The sequence below is a fragment of the Manacus candei genome, unplaced genomic scaffold, assembly GCF_025592945.1.
Source record: "Manacus candei isolate 608988 ecotype Guabito, Panama unplaced genomic scaffold, ASM2559294v1 h1tg000005l, whole genome shotgun sequence".
Classification (NCBI taxonomy): domain Eukaryota; kingdom Metazoa; phylum Chordata; class Aves; order Passeriformes; family Pipridae; genus Manacus; species Manacus candei.
The window spans coordinates 13856410-13870503 of record NW_026138053.1 but is presented as its reverse complement, the minus strand read 5'-3'; the positions used below and the strand labels follow the sequence as shown (position 1 = coordinate 13870503).

Below are 14094 nucleotides of genomic sequence, written 5' to 3'. Positions count from 1 at the left end.
AGTTTTGAATTATAGTACCTAGAGGTAAAAGGCCACTGAACTACCCCCCCGTAAACACTAGAAAGAAATAAATGATACTGCATTTGTAATTGTGATTGGACTGTTGGTATAAACTGGCACGGTGGTTGCATCAGCTGTGCACATCCCAGACGCCGGGTTAAAGTGTTCCAGTCAGGGCTGAGCAGGAGCTTCTCTGCTCAGAACTTGGTCACAGGAAGTGTAGTGTGTCATGAGCATCCACACTTGGCGTGCAGACTCTCTCTGTATTAGCTGTGGTTTTCAATGTGTGTGCCTAAAGTAGTAGCTAAAGCCTCCAAACTTCTTAAATTACCTAGATAATACTTGAAAAATTACTTCCCTGTACACAGAATGCAGGTTGTTTCCTGACTGTAATACTATCTCCTGCAAATATGGGCAGTAGAATAATATAGCGTACACTTCCTAAAAATGCATTTTTCCATGCTTTTTAATCGTGTAGTCTTCTTAATATCTGTCTAGGTTGTTCTTGTTCCTCTCTTGACTTTTTTTTTATAATGTAATTATTTTTCAGCATCTGTTTAAAATTCATGTGATATAATACTGCACTCTTTAATTTATAATAGTTTTTGATGCCAGAAGGACACAGTCAAACTACAATGGCAGTTGATGAACTTCAAGCCATAATACAAAGATGCGTAAGTAGTTTTCTTTCCTTAAAAGTAACAAATGTAAGCAGTGTGCATTTCTCTTCATATATTATAAGTAAGACCAAAATGACCTCAAAGCAAAGACAGTTGTTAGCAGAGCTACCCTCATTGGGCAGCTAAGTTCAGCCTCCATATTTCATTGACTTCTCTGTGGTGCTTATCCTAAGATGCTTGATAATGTCTGCTTCTTGGAGAAAGAAGTGTTCTTGCACCCAGGAACAAAAGGAGGTTATTGTAGAAAATATATCTTCCAAACAGTATGCTGTAGTCTACACTTAAAAAGTGCTGTTGAAATACTGCTTTGTCTTCTGTAGTAACTCTTGGTAGCTTTTTTAACATGTGAAAAATCTATGTAAGTTACAATATTTAATTTTGAAATGAATGCATGTATTTTCTTATTTGACTTTTATAAGCATGGAGTTAAATGTCAATATTTTCTTTCTAGCAAATTCTGGAAGAAGCTGATTTCAAAGGAGAAGATTTTAATCTGTTCCTGGTGGCAGGTCAGAAATGTTTAGAAGATGGCTATGCAGCTCAGCTATTAGAAGTAATTCAAAATGAGAAAAATAAGGTGAGTTTAAGTTTACAGTCTATTAGTTGTGCATTAACACAATTAAATGCATAAAACTGCTTATTAAGAAGGGAAAGCTACTTTCACTGTGAAGCAAGGCTGTACTTACGAATAGCTAATAAGTTGCTCTGTGTTAAATTCTGTAATTTAGGTAGAGAACCCAAATCATGGTAATCTTAACAAAACCATTTTTCAGTAAGTGACGCAAAGAGAAAAGGAAGGGCAAAAGCATAAATAGGAGAAGCTGGCAGTGTCCCTCTTTTGCAGGACAGGGATTTCAGATAGTGTACTGGATCTGGCTGCCATGGAGTTGACTTTCTTCATGGCAGCCTGTATAGGGCTGTGTTTTAGATTTGTGACCAAAACAGTGTTGATAACACACCAGTGTTTCAGCTGTTGCTGACCAGTGCATGTACAGCATCACGGCCTTCTCTGTTTCTGACTCTGCCCCGTCAGTAAACAGGGGAGTTGGGAGGGGACACAGCTGGGAGAGCTTAGCCAAACTGATGATGTATTTCATACCATATAACCTCATGCTCAGCAATACGATTCTTGCCTCCATCCCACTGAGGGGTGAGAGTGAGCCAGCAGCTGGTGGGTGCTTAGTTGCTCTCTGGGACCAGCCCACCACAGATGGATATAATAATACTGGCCAAAATTGTAAGAGCCAACTAAGCTGATGGTACTTGAAGAGATATTGGTGTCTGTGGGCACTGGAGGAGCTGGGAGAATATACCAAATTGTACAGAGATATGAGGGATGGAATATTGTAGCAGTGTTACAGCAGGTTTGCAGTCTGGTTTTGAATTTCGTGAGTTTGGAGTAACCACTGAATATCTCAATCCCTTCAGGTTAAGCATAATTTGTCCAAGCAGTCTTTCAGAAAAATTCCTGTACTCAGTCCTGTTTTAAATGTATTGTGATAGACATTTAGAAGTATATATTGACGTGTTAATGTTAATAAATTGAAGAAAACTTATACAAATTATGCAGCTGTATTTATAGGTATGGGGAGAGAATAGAGTATATTTCAAATACAGAACTTTATGGTAATAGTTGTTAAATTTTCACTGACGGTGACAGCTGTGGTGTTGGTGACAACCAGGAGATTGATCTGTTGTCTCTCTTGTTCTTTATATATGCAATCTTTATGGGTTTAGAAGACATACAGTTTTGGTTTATTTTCTGAAAATCTGGTCTTTAGGTTATCATCAAGAATATGGGTTGGAATCTCATCTCTCCTCTTGTTAGATGTATTTTCATGTATAAAGAAGAAGATGATAAGCGAGAACACTGCCTGAGGATACTAGATCAGTTGGCACAGGTATGGTTTTGAAATATAATACAATAATAGTAGGAAGGAGAGAGGTCGTAATTTCCCCCCCAGTTTCCAAAGGAAACAGGGCATGAATATTTCTGGGTTCTTCTTATTTCCTGTAACTATTAAACTTATGGGCCAGTTTCATCTGAAGCAGACACAGGCTTAGTGTTCTCAGAGATAATTAACGTCTTACACATCTGAGATTAGTAACTGGGTAAAACAGTGACAAAGCATTACCCAGAAGAAGGCAGCAGATTGCACTCGAAATTTTTGATAGCCAACTGCTGCAGTCAGAGCAGCCACAGCAAAACTGCCACTTACTTCAGATACAGTATTGTTGTCCCTGAAAAGTGAGATATTTCACCCAGTACACAAAGCCAAAAGACACACAGGATGGAGGAATTTGATTTAGTTACAGTTCTGCACAGAAAGAAGGCTGGATCATTAATCCACAAAGCTAGCACACCAAAGGCCAAATATACAAACGTATTTATACAATTCTGTTCAAGCAATATTTGCATAATGGATCTACATCTGTACTCAGATAAGCTGCTCTTGGCAGCTTATTCTCTCGCCTTGATTTAAAGGTACAGTGTATTCAGAGTTCGTGGTGCATGTTCAGTGGGTAGGGCTCTCCGTTTGGAGATGGGCAGCCTCAGCTTCGGAGGTGTGGTTCTCACATCATAATGAGTTAAACTCACCTAAAGGACACGATTTTAGCTGAGTTAGCTAACTTGAGTTCCTCTCTTGCAGCTGTGCAATCCAAAGGAACTGTTTTTGGGATTACTTGAGCAAATTGAGCAGACCTCTGGAGATCAAGTGTGTCAAACTGTCATGTTATTGCTTCAGCCTTTGCAGACAGGTAAGACTCAGCTTATCGTACAATTTCTGAATTAGATTATTTTCTCATTTATTTATCAACTTAGTTTAGCTTTTGCTGGAATGGTTTCAGAATATGCCTGTGCTGACAAGCTTTACGATCTTATGTTCTATAAAATAACACAAGGTGTAACTTTCATGCTTATATTGGCCTGCTAGAAAAAGATTTTAGATGGTATTAATACCATCAGTTGAAAAAGCAATATTCAACTATTTCTTATCAGTTACAAGAATGTGGTGTAAAGCACTCATACTATTGTTACAGAAGTAGAGAATTAAATGGATTTGTGAAATTCTTCATTATTTAACTTTTATACAGTTTCATATTTTTATAGTACAAACCTTTCAGCTGAAGTATGCTGAAATACGTTATTGGTGAGGGGGAAGCATTATTCTGGCTTACATATGAAAATTAAAAAGATTGGGTTTGGACACCCTCTAAGTAGGTAGCAAGTGGTAGTTTCTGGTTCGATATGTGAGATGAAACCAAGTGTTGTGTATAAAGCTGAATTCTGACTGTAGCAATCTCTGAGAATTTAACAAGAGGCATATGTGATTTTTTGGATAGCAAATCTGCAGTTAGCATGCACTGAGTCCGGTTAAAATGGAGAGCCTCAGGTGCTGCTTCCTCAGGCTGGGAGTGCCTCTGTTGGTTCTGCCATGGGGTGAAGACTAGTTCTAAGCAGAAAAGCTGAGAGCTTTGTTTTTCTGTGTCTCTGGTTTTGCCAAGCACAAAAGCAGTCAAGTAATAAACGCGTTTTCCAGGTCAGATAAATGGAGTATTATTTTACTTAGCCCAGTTCTAGAAAGGCAGATTTTTTTCAGTCCTCATCAGGGTGCTATGCAGAAAGGAAGAACATTGAAATGTGTGATGGCTTTAATATTTGTTATTTGCAAATACATGGTCATGTTAACTACAGCACATTAAACTTGCTGATGATATTTTGTCTTGCTGGATTTGCTCACGTGAGCTCCTTCCTTGAAACTAAGTGCTTTCTTATGTAGTCACACTGTTTTTCTTCATGTTTTCCTCTACTAAGTAATAACTTTCTGTCTCAAAATGTTCTTTTTCCCCTTTTTTTTTTTTCTGTCCCCCAGTGCTTTTGAAACTTCAGAACAAGAAGGCCTACTCAGTGGGTTTGTCGTTGGCCATGGTCATGAATCAGCTTACTCCCTTACCTGTACCTTACACAAAACAACAAATACAAGAAGATAAACTTGGTCTTTGTCAATGTTGTAATGCAGTGGTGGACTTTGCTAAACCCTTTGTGAATGAAGTTGTTAAAAATATGGAAAAGTCATCAGAATACGATGACATGGAGCTGAAAGAAGAATTATTAAAATTGTGAGCATTTTATGTCAGTGTAATATATTCCTATTACTTTACAAAATCATCAGTAGGCATTTATTACATAGGCAGTAAATAAATCACCTTTTATAATGCTGTCAACTTACACTAACATGGTATTTTGAAAAAGAAGCTCTAAATAGGCCTTATATATTTATGAAGTGAGAGAAGAAAGGTAAAAACAATTCTTTTTTAGTACAGGGAAATAGTAAAGAACTATTAGTTGCTGTGCTGTGAAGCTGATTTGGTATTCCTCTGCTTCTCAGATTTTCAGCAGTGAGGATAATCATAGTCTGGAGGTGAAGTCTAAGGAATGCTTCTACAGGAGATGTTGGGGTTTTTTAATTCTCCTTGGAATACCAGGAATAGAGCATCTTATGAGTATAGACTTTATTCTTGGTCATTAATGACACTACAATACTCTGTATTTTTGACCATATTGCTGATTTAGTTTCACCCCTTTTTATTTCAGCTGTATGAAAAGCCTGAAATACCCATTATTGACAGCTCAGCTTGAACAACTTGAAGGCATTGAAGAACATCCTTTTCGGCATTTTGCAACTGAAATTATAGTAAGTGCAGTCAAAATTGATTACAGTGTTTGCAAAACCAGCGGTCTAGTTCAGAATTACCTGTAGTTTGTTCTAGATCTCATTTTGCTTCCTTTATTGGTTAGTGGGGTGACTTACTGTTCCTTTAAGATAATGCAGGTAGATAAAGTTCTAGAACTGTTCCAGGTACCATCTGTGGAAATTGCAGATTTTCATATACAGTTTTGCTCCTTGATGAACAAGTTTGCACTGCTCTCTGAATCAGCAGCTGCAACCTTGCTCTAACTGCTTCTTTTTCTTGCTGATGTATGAATTTATTAGTATATCTAAAGGATCATCTTTGCTGCAGTATTGCAACGAGGTAAAATCTACGTTACCTTTAATCCAAGTGTTGCACAGAGTGAAATCTCTGATGTGCCTGGTGTAGTGCCAGCTGACTATCAAAGAATCTAAATTGCTTGACTAGAGCTGGAAATTCAGTGAGCATGTGTCCCTTCCATGCTATCAATGCAGTTACTTTGGTTTTGAATGTTATACATAGCAGCTCTATTTTATTAGAGTAAGATTAATGTGGGTAAAGGTAAGTTTATTCCAATTTGTAGCAAACCCAAGCTTTATAAGGAGATAGTCAGGTACAGTCCATGCATATGTTGGAACACAGATTATGTGTATGTTTTCAGAAGTAGGACTAGATGTGATTAATAAAGTTACTGCACATAGAGCTGCACTTTGTTCACGTTTTGAATATGGTAAAGAATATTTCCTTTCTTGCACATATCCAAATTAGTGGCTTCACCCCAGCTGGCAGGTAAGCCCCCATCCAGTCACTCACTTATGGCCACCAGGCAGAATGGGGAAGAGAATCTGAAGAAAAACTCATGGATTGAGAAAAAGACAGCTTAATGAGGCTGGGTCATGGTGTTACTTGGGTAGGGAATGGCACACTAAAACTTGATGAGCTTCAAAAGGAAGGCCTAGAGCTAGCTGGGATGAGGAAAGCACACATAAATATGTATGCAAATGTGCATGCACACAGAGGAGGTCTGGAGTTGCCTTGTGATGCAACTGTGTTTTTTCTCCAATTGTATTTAAAAATCTAAGCATTTTTTTCACAGAATTCTATATTTAGATGTTAAGATTGTGAAGTGAAGCACACAAAGTAGTTGACAAAACTTTTGGTTGTTTTTCAACAAAAATTGGGTTTTCCCTCATGATCACATCCACTTTTTTCCCCCAGCATGCCTCAGCATGGGAATGGAAACTGCTGTGTGGATCAGTCAGGTTGTGCAATGAGAGAGAATCTTGTTTCTGAAACCTGTACTTCATTTATTGCAGGACTTTCAGGATGTGCAGGAAGGAGGCAGGGATTACCAGAAGGTGATCTCATAGTTAAGATAGTTGAAGGGTGCTCTGAAAAACTGACTTTTAATCTTGCCTTTTCTCTTGGGCACAGTCTGAAACCATGTGTTTAATACTAATTATGAATTAACATTTTCTTTGTTTTCTTAAGAAATTTACTTCTGGTGTTTATGGGATTGGGTAGTGGGATTTGAAACTAAGGTCAGTAAGTCATACTTTGGCCTCTTGTGTAATCCTAGTTTTCCAAAACGTGAGATCCTGAATCTTCTGTTTTGGCAACCCCGCAATAGCGAGCTGACCTTTATCTTGCTATTTCTTTGTAATACGTACAATAGCACTTTGCTATGTTAGTAACAGTCTTCTAATGGGGGTTATTTTTCCTGCAGGGTTCTTTTTGTGTGCATATGTGTATATATCGTAAATATCACATTTATTTTAATTTATACTGTACAAGAGAATGTACTGTAAATACAGTTAAAGCTTTGAAACTTACTTGGTATGCAGGCATTTTAAAGGCAACTGTAGGCAATCTATCATTCTTTTTCAGAACATTTTGTGGAATATAAGAGAATTGATACCATTAGTGTTTTTACATCATAAAGGCAAAAGTCCACCCTGGGAGAATCAGGAGTTTGCAGACATAGAGCGAAAGAATTCTGCAGATTCTTTGGCATGTCTGTCATATCTGATGTTTGTTCAGCATTTTGGTATCGAATGCTTTCCGGTGGTTTTTAGGTAAGAACTATTCTTTCTCATTTATTGTAAGTCTGTACTTTGAAGATTCTTTCTGAGCAGAAGAGAACTTTATTTGTGAATAGTTATGAATGAAAACTGTATTTCACTGGTATTAGTTTTATGTCAACCTTTATGCATTTATGTTTTATGGAGCTTATATTATTTATATAAAGAACATAGTCCTGCAGATTACTCTATTACAGTTTAATTTTAGATGAGCTGTCCTTTTAAAGAAACTGTCAGAGATTAGTCATGTGGTGAAAATTAATTCATATTAAATGTTCAATTACATATTTATAGACGGTTTTCATGTAAGAGTTACTACCAGTGATTTGACTTACAATTTTTTGTCTATTTCAAAATTTTAGAAAGATATTTTATTTTTAAAAAAATACTAATCCTGTCAAATATATTAATTATGTGCAAACATATATGGCTTATGCAGTTTAATGTAACCTAATTTTTCTCTTTTAGCCCATCATACCTTCTGCTATGCAATATGACACATATTGAAGTGCTACTGAAAAGGTAGAGTTTGTGGGATTTGCAGGTCTAGGTAATGGGTGTGGTCTTTTATAGTAATTCATAGAACCAAATTTCAGATATGCCATGTAAGCTCAGTAGAGGTTTTTAAACCTGAGCATTAAAATGGCAAGTTCCACTACAAGATGGCTTCTTCTACTAAGAAGTAGAAGTTTCCTAAAATATTTACATGTTGTTTTTATCATGTGTTGTGATAGCATTTTTAGAAACTTTATTTGGAAAATGCAAAATTAAGGTAGTTTAAACACATGCAGAATAATTAGTGTATATTTACTTGCACTTCTGTAACAATTATTGTAATACTAAAGGTGACTATTGTGATATTATTTATTTGAATGCATTCTGACATGATACACAATCTGATTAAAGGTCAGGCTTTCTAAAGGAAACTGAACTTTTCTATATATTGTGATTATTTCGCCTTCTATAAGCAGCGGGGTTACCAGATAGCTTCTAGCAGTGCTATAGAAGGCAAGTTTCCCCTTAGGAATACTCACCATTTCATTTTCTTTGTTAATCAGCATGTCAATACCTGTATTGAGCATTTATAAATATTGAGGGGAAAGAAATCATTTTGACCTGAAGAGCAGAGTCTAATGTTCAACTTTAACATAAGCAAGTTTATTCTAAAAATCTTTGAGAGGAGTAATGAAGATACTATATTTAGAAAATAGAATAAAAATTGTTGAGAGATAGGTTTTTGTTGACCTCTATTCTAATATTTCTTCTGAAATATCAACAGTGTCTTTTTAATTAAAAACTTAAATTTGACTTTTTTTTCTAGAACAGAAGAATCTATGTTATCTAAAGGACTTGTAAGTTGTTTTTTTAAATTCAATTTTCAATGTTAGAATGTTTATTTTTTTCAGTTTAAGGAATGGCAAAACTCTTTTTTCCCCTTCTAAGAGACATACAAATGATAGTTCAGATAATAGTTCCAGAAATATTTTGAGGCTTAATTAGGTATTCTCCAGTGTTACAAATACTTATATTTTTTGAACTTTACACTCCTGCATAAATGTTTAAATTATCACTATTATAACTGCAGCTCCTGGAAAGTTTCAGTATCAGAATGAGTACTTACAGCTGTTTTAGCCTTGAAATGTTAAGCATATAGATTAATGTCTTCTATATGTGCATACAATTGCCATATTTTTTTTCCACCTGCAGGATCTGTTTGAGAGCAGTTTATTGAGAATGGAAGATAACAGCCTTCTGCATGACTATTTAGAATTCAGAGATTTTATTAATGTACCTCAGGTAATAAGAAGCAATGTACAGAAGTCCTCAGAGTTTGGTTACAAATAATACCTAGCTGTCCTCTAGGTGTTGGAGAGAGCACATGCTACTGAACCTTTGTACACCTGTGTTGTTAAATGGAAACCTTCAGTGTCTTGCTACATAGAATTGATTGTCTTTTCTACCTGCTGCAACATGAAGCTTCAGTGACAATTAAAATATACTTAGTGTATGTTATGTACAGGTCACTGAAGCAGGTGGGCACAGATCTCAGTTGAAAGATGGTACTTGCTCGTTTTTGTCTCTTCCTTGCCCATCTGCTGCTTGACTACGTTCTGATTTGGACCCAACAGTACAAGGATTGTATTCTTGCATATCAGCCCTGGGGTTTCGACTACTGAATCTCATGTGAATGTCTCTGATGAGAATCTTGCCATAATCAAGTGTGCAGTCGTTTGTGGTTGTTTTTTTGTTTGTTTGATTGATTTTTGTGAGTTTTTGTTGGGTTTTTTTTTGGACTTTTTATTATCTTGAGTAGATTTTAGTTAGTGTTAATATAATGATCTGTATGTAAGTAGAAATTATGTTTTCTTTGTCCCATTGCAGGATTTGGTGAAAATTATGACCCTTTGTCCCATGGAGCATCTGGTATGTAAAGTTACCTACAGAATGGGTTAAGTGCTGAATTTATGTAATGAGAATCCATCTGATAACATCTCTGTTTTCTTTAGAGAAAGAAGAGTTTAAGTATTTTGCAGTTGTTCATAGACAAGTTTGACACTGAGGGAAAATATACATTATTCAGGTATGCATCCAAGTTACTGTAGATTGTGTAATATCAGCCTTAGTGCAGTTTAATTACATAGATACAGTGTTTTCTGACAGTTTCCATCTAGAAGTCACATTAATTTTACTTGTTAATTTTTTGATAAATAATAAATTTCAATTGCCTTGCATAAAATCACCTGTCTTATGTAAGCCAGTGTTTAAAGGTTACACAGTCATCCAGTTTTTCTGTGGTAAAACTCCCACTTAGTGAATAAGCCCATAATGTCATCTAAGTGTTGAGCTAACTACATAGGAAGCTTTGAAGAGATAATATCTTTGTTTTGTTTGTTTGAAGGTGTTTACTGAAGACAAGCAACCATGCTGGTGTGGAAGGATACATTATTAAAAATATAAAAGATCAGATTCACTTATCGTTAACGGTGAGGCTGTAACCACGAAAAAACAAGTTGCCATCTCAAAATTCTATCAGTATTTTGTTGAGAAAACGTCTACAGTCACAGAAAACTTTGAGTGATGTGTTAAAAAAATTCACTTTGAAAAGAAACATAAGATTGGGAAATTATATTAAAAATTTCGCCTTGGCTTTTTATATATGTATTTCCATTCTAATTTTATAGTTATATTTTTAATTGCATAATCTTATTGTATTTTTCTAAGAAGTTATTATTACCTTTTCTGTGCTTGGAAGTATGTTTTTTTCTTAAAGTGGAACTACTCAGTATTTTGTTTTATCCCCATAGTTCCTAATTTTTTGAATATAGTTGAAGTCCTACAGTCCAGGGAGAATTATTAATTTTTTCTTGGTTTTTCTGATGACAGTCAGCATTTTATTATAAGTACTTTGCAAGCGATAAACTCATCAGAAGGGATGGAGCTAGATCAAAGCCTTTTAAATATCTCATTTTATAATCATTTATATTGGGAAGTTGGGAAAATTAATTAAAACTAAATTATTAACTCTTTTTTTTTTACTGCTTAGAGCCTTCTCCAAACTAAATTTGATTCTCTAGTATACTGCCTTTTGTCAAATAGGACAATTTAGTAAATTTATGCATCTTTTATGTTGTCAGATGACAGTGAATTACTATTTATTAGATGATACTCTGTCCTGTATATTGAATCAGCAGGGGTGAACTTGATGAAAACTGTTCCAAAAGGGGCTTGCACTAAAATTGAATATGTAAAAGTGTATTCTGAAATTTCACATTTAAAAAACCCCAGTGACACTGCTGTTATGAAGAAGAGTCTCTGATAAAGATAATTAATTGTTGCATTCCTCAATATAAAAAAAAAGGGTGCCTTCTAAAATTTGCTATGTTTATGTAAACAAATATTAACTGTATTGATGATGGAACACTAAAGTGGTAGAGAATTTTTTCTGAGAAAATAAGAAAGAACAGCTTGGCATGCAGAGACAAATTGGGGAGGATTATGGAAGGCTACTTTGCATACTTCAGTCACAAGGTAGTAACTAGAAAATACTGCTTCCAGTGTTTGATTATTCTACTCCTTTTCTTTTTTTAGTTAAATTATTGTTAAATTATGTAAGATTTAAATTTTGCACTCAGCTAAACTTTTTATATTGTTTTTTCAGAAGGAATATGATAATGTGTGGTTTACAGGACATCACCTGATCTCCCTTCTAGATTTAGTACTTTCACTTCCAGAAGGTGCTGAGACAGATCTTCTGCAAAACTCAGACAGGTGAGTTGTAATGACAGAGGCTTTTCTCCTTTTTTCATCATTTAAAAAGACTTTAAACTGCCTTACTACAATGGCATATGCTGTCATGTAACTAATGAGCTGACAACATTAATGTATTTTAAATTTTTAGAACTAGAAACGGAAATGATCATTTATTTCCATGAACTCTGCATAGAAGAATGTCACAGTGCTATTACATTGATTTCTAACAATAAAAAAGGATTTCTTCCTCCATTCCTTGAGGATATAAGACTTCAAATGTGAAATTACACTAATTAGCAAAGCATGATTTGTCAGCTTTCTGCAGAAGCAGTTGGAGGAATAAAAGCAACGTGGTATGTTGTCTTATACAAGGCCAGAACAATTATCAGATGCAACTTATAGGCTATTTCAGAGATTGCTGCTGGGAATCCAGTATCTCATGAGTAGGAATACAGGTCCACCTGAACAGTAAATAATTGGAATTAAGAAATAAAAAAATAACGGAAATATCTCTGAAAATCTCCTGATAGGACAAATCTTATATGATGAGCAATGGTTGGGCTTGTAAATCAGTAAGGTGATGGAGTCCAGATGGACATATAACTGATTAAAAAATGCAGAAGTATTATCTGCAATTGTACTGCTTTTCTGGAAAAGGCAATAAATAATTTCTGCTAAAAAGTATGGAAAAACAAAAGCAAAAAGCATATTTGAGAAAGCACTCAAAGGTAAAAATTCAGTATGGTAGTAAAGAAAACTGCCACACTAGTTTCAAATCAACTTTGGATCACTAGTGATGCATATTACAAGTTCTGTGATAAGATTCTGTCTCTTCAGGGGACTCTTTCCCTCACAATCAGCAGCTTTCTCCAATCTGATGACAGTTTTTACTTGCAAAGTGTGAACTGTTGTATGGACATCACTGTGCACTGGTGCTCTAGACTAAGCTGTATTGCTCAACAGACGAGTGTTTTGTACAAATGGATACTTTCAGGATATCTGGCTAATGAACAATTTAAGTTATTGTCCCTGTAATATAAATCTATGTCTAGATTATAAACAGTATGTTTTTAATTCACAGGATTATGGCATCGCTAAATCTGCTGAGATACTTAGTCATTAAGGATTGTGAAAGTGATAATCAAGTAAGTACTAAGTGATTTGAAAATGATTGATTAGCTGAGATGTGAGAGCTGGATTCACGTGAACACTGTCATCCTTGATTCAGAAAACATGGTCTTTGCATTTTTCTTTGCAATGGTTAGTTGGCCAAAAGTGATGCTTTTAATTAAAAGAATTAGAAAATATGTGATGTGTTATTTTATTCTGATGAAATTTGTTTGCATTCATATTCTGACTGTAAACAAGCTAATCCTTTTACTCTGCCTCATAAACTGTGGTCTGTGTCCATTAGAGTATGTCACCACAAAATCACATACCCATCAAGCATTCCCATGAGAAAAAATTTGTTACTCTTGCTTATTGCTGGTATCCCCCAAAAGCTCCAAGTGGATTTCTGAATAATAAAAATAATAATAACGATGATGATGATAATAATAATAATACAAACCCTGGCAGTTCAAGAAATCCATTTAATTCATTTTAGGAAAAATACTTCTTGTGCAATATGCTAAAAGTTGTTAGGATTTCTGAGAAAATATTAAAAAATCATATTTAACTAGTTTTTAGCTGTGCAAAACAATATTCTGTATTTACAGCAATTGTGCAGGTGCGTGATAGGTACATATTAAAAGTTTCTCGAGGTATTAGCATCAAAAAGTTCTTGTCTGTAAGATACATCTGCTGAAGTTACAAAAGGAATGGCCAGACCCATCCAATTTTCTGCTACATTGCTTTACTGGAAACAGCCTAGAACATTTTATGCACAAAGGTAACCTGCCAGCCTAAACTGCCCACCACTGCAGTTTAGCCATGTTTTTATTATAGCTCTGCCTCTTTACCTTCATTTCCTGTGTGTGAATGTTTGAATGTAGGTATTTCAGAAATACTCTGCAATATATTTAAAAAATTGAAACCGTCCTTACGTATTTTACCCATGTAATATTGTGCAACCTCAATTTAAAGCAGCAGCTTTAGCTGTAATCCCTGCCTCTTTCTTCTCCACTGTGTTTGTGTTTTCTGTCTGAAACAGTTAGGGACATGTTTTACACTTTGCACTCCTCTACCAGTATTTGTTCCTCAGCTGCTGTGTAGCTGATCAGTGCAGCATTTCAGGATGGATCTGTGGCTTTGTGTACAGTCAGTCCTGTCCACCTGCAGTTGATGCAAATGTGTTCCTGGATGCTTGAGGGAGAACTTGTTGGGATTTCACAAGTGGGTTGATAGCAGATGGTTCATAAGTGCAATATCATGGTCATATGATTATT

At 35.4% G+C, this 14094-nt stretch overlaps 1 protein-coding gene across 8 annotated transcripts in view; it reads left to right on the top strand.

Annotated features, from left to right (window-relative positions):
* Window positions 1-14094, top strand: part of GLMN (glomulin, FKBP associated protein) — a 36088-nt gene that overhangs the window by 1050 nt on the left and 20944 nt on the right. For 6 of the 8 annotated variants that reach the window (XR_007907029.1, XR_007907031.1, XR_007907030.1 and 3 more), the window contains 15 exons: window positions 551-674; window positions 1132-1257; window positions 2462-2581; window positions 3332-3440; window positions 4556-4802; window positions 5278-5377; window positions 7263-7450; window positions 7925-7978; window positions 8778-8808; window positions 9164-9253; window positions 9839-9880; window positions 9964-10037; window positions 10356-10440; window positions 11616-11725; window positions 12789-12852. Coding sequence is in view for 5 of the 8 variants with exons in the window: in XM_051802724.1 (XP_051658684.1) it covers window positions 609-674; window positions 1132-1257; window positions 2462-2581; window positions 3332-3440; window positions 4556-4802; window positions 5278-5377; window positions 7263-7450; window positions 7925-7978; window positions 8778-8808; window positions 9164-9253; window positions 9839-9880; window positions 9964-10037; window positions 10356-10440; window positions 11616-11725; window positions 12789-12852 (1506 nt within the window). In the remaining 3 variants the exon portion in view is untranslated. The remainder of the gene's footprint in view (window positions 1-550; window positions 675-1131; window positions 1258-2461; window positions 2582-3331; window positions 3441-4555; window positions 4803-5277; window positions 5378-7262; window positions 7451-7924; window positions 7979-8777; window positions 8809-9163; window positions 9254-9838; window positions 9881-9963; window positions 10038-10355; window positions 10441-11615; window positions 11726-12788; window positions 12853-14094) is intronic. The other 2 variants (XM_051802738.1, XM_051802696.1) reach the window with 1 other exon arrangement.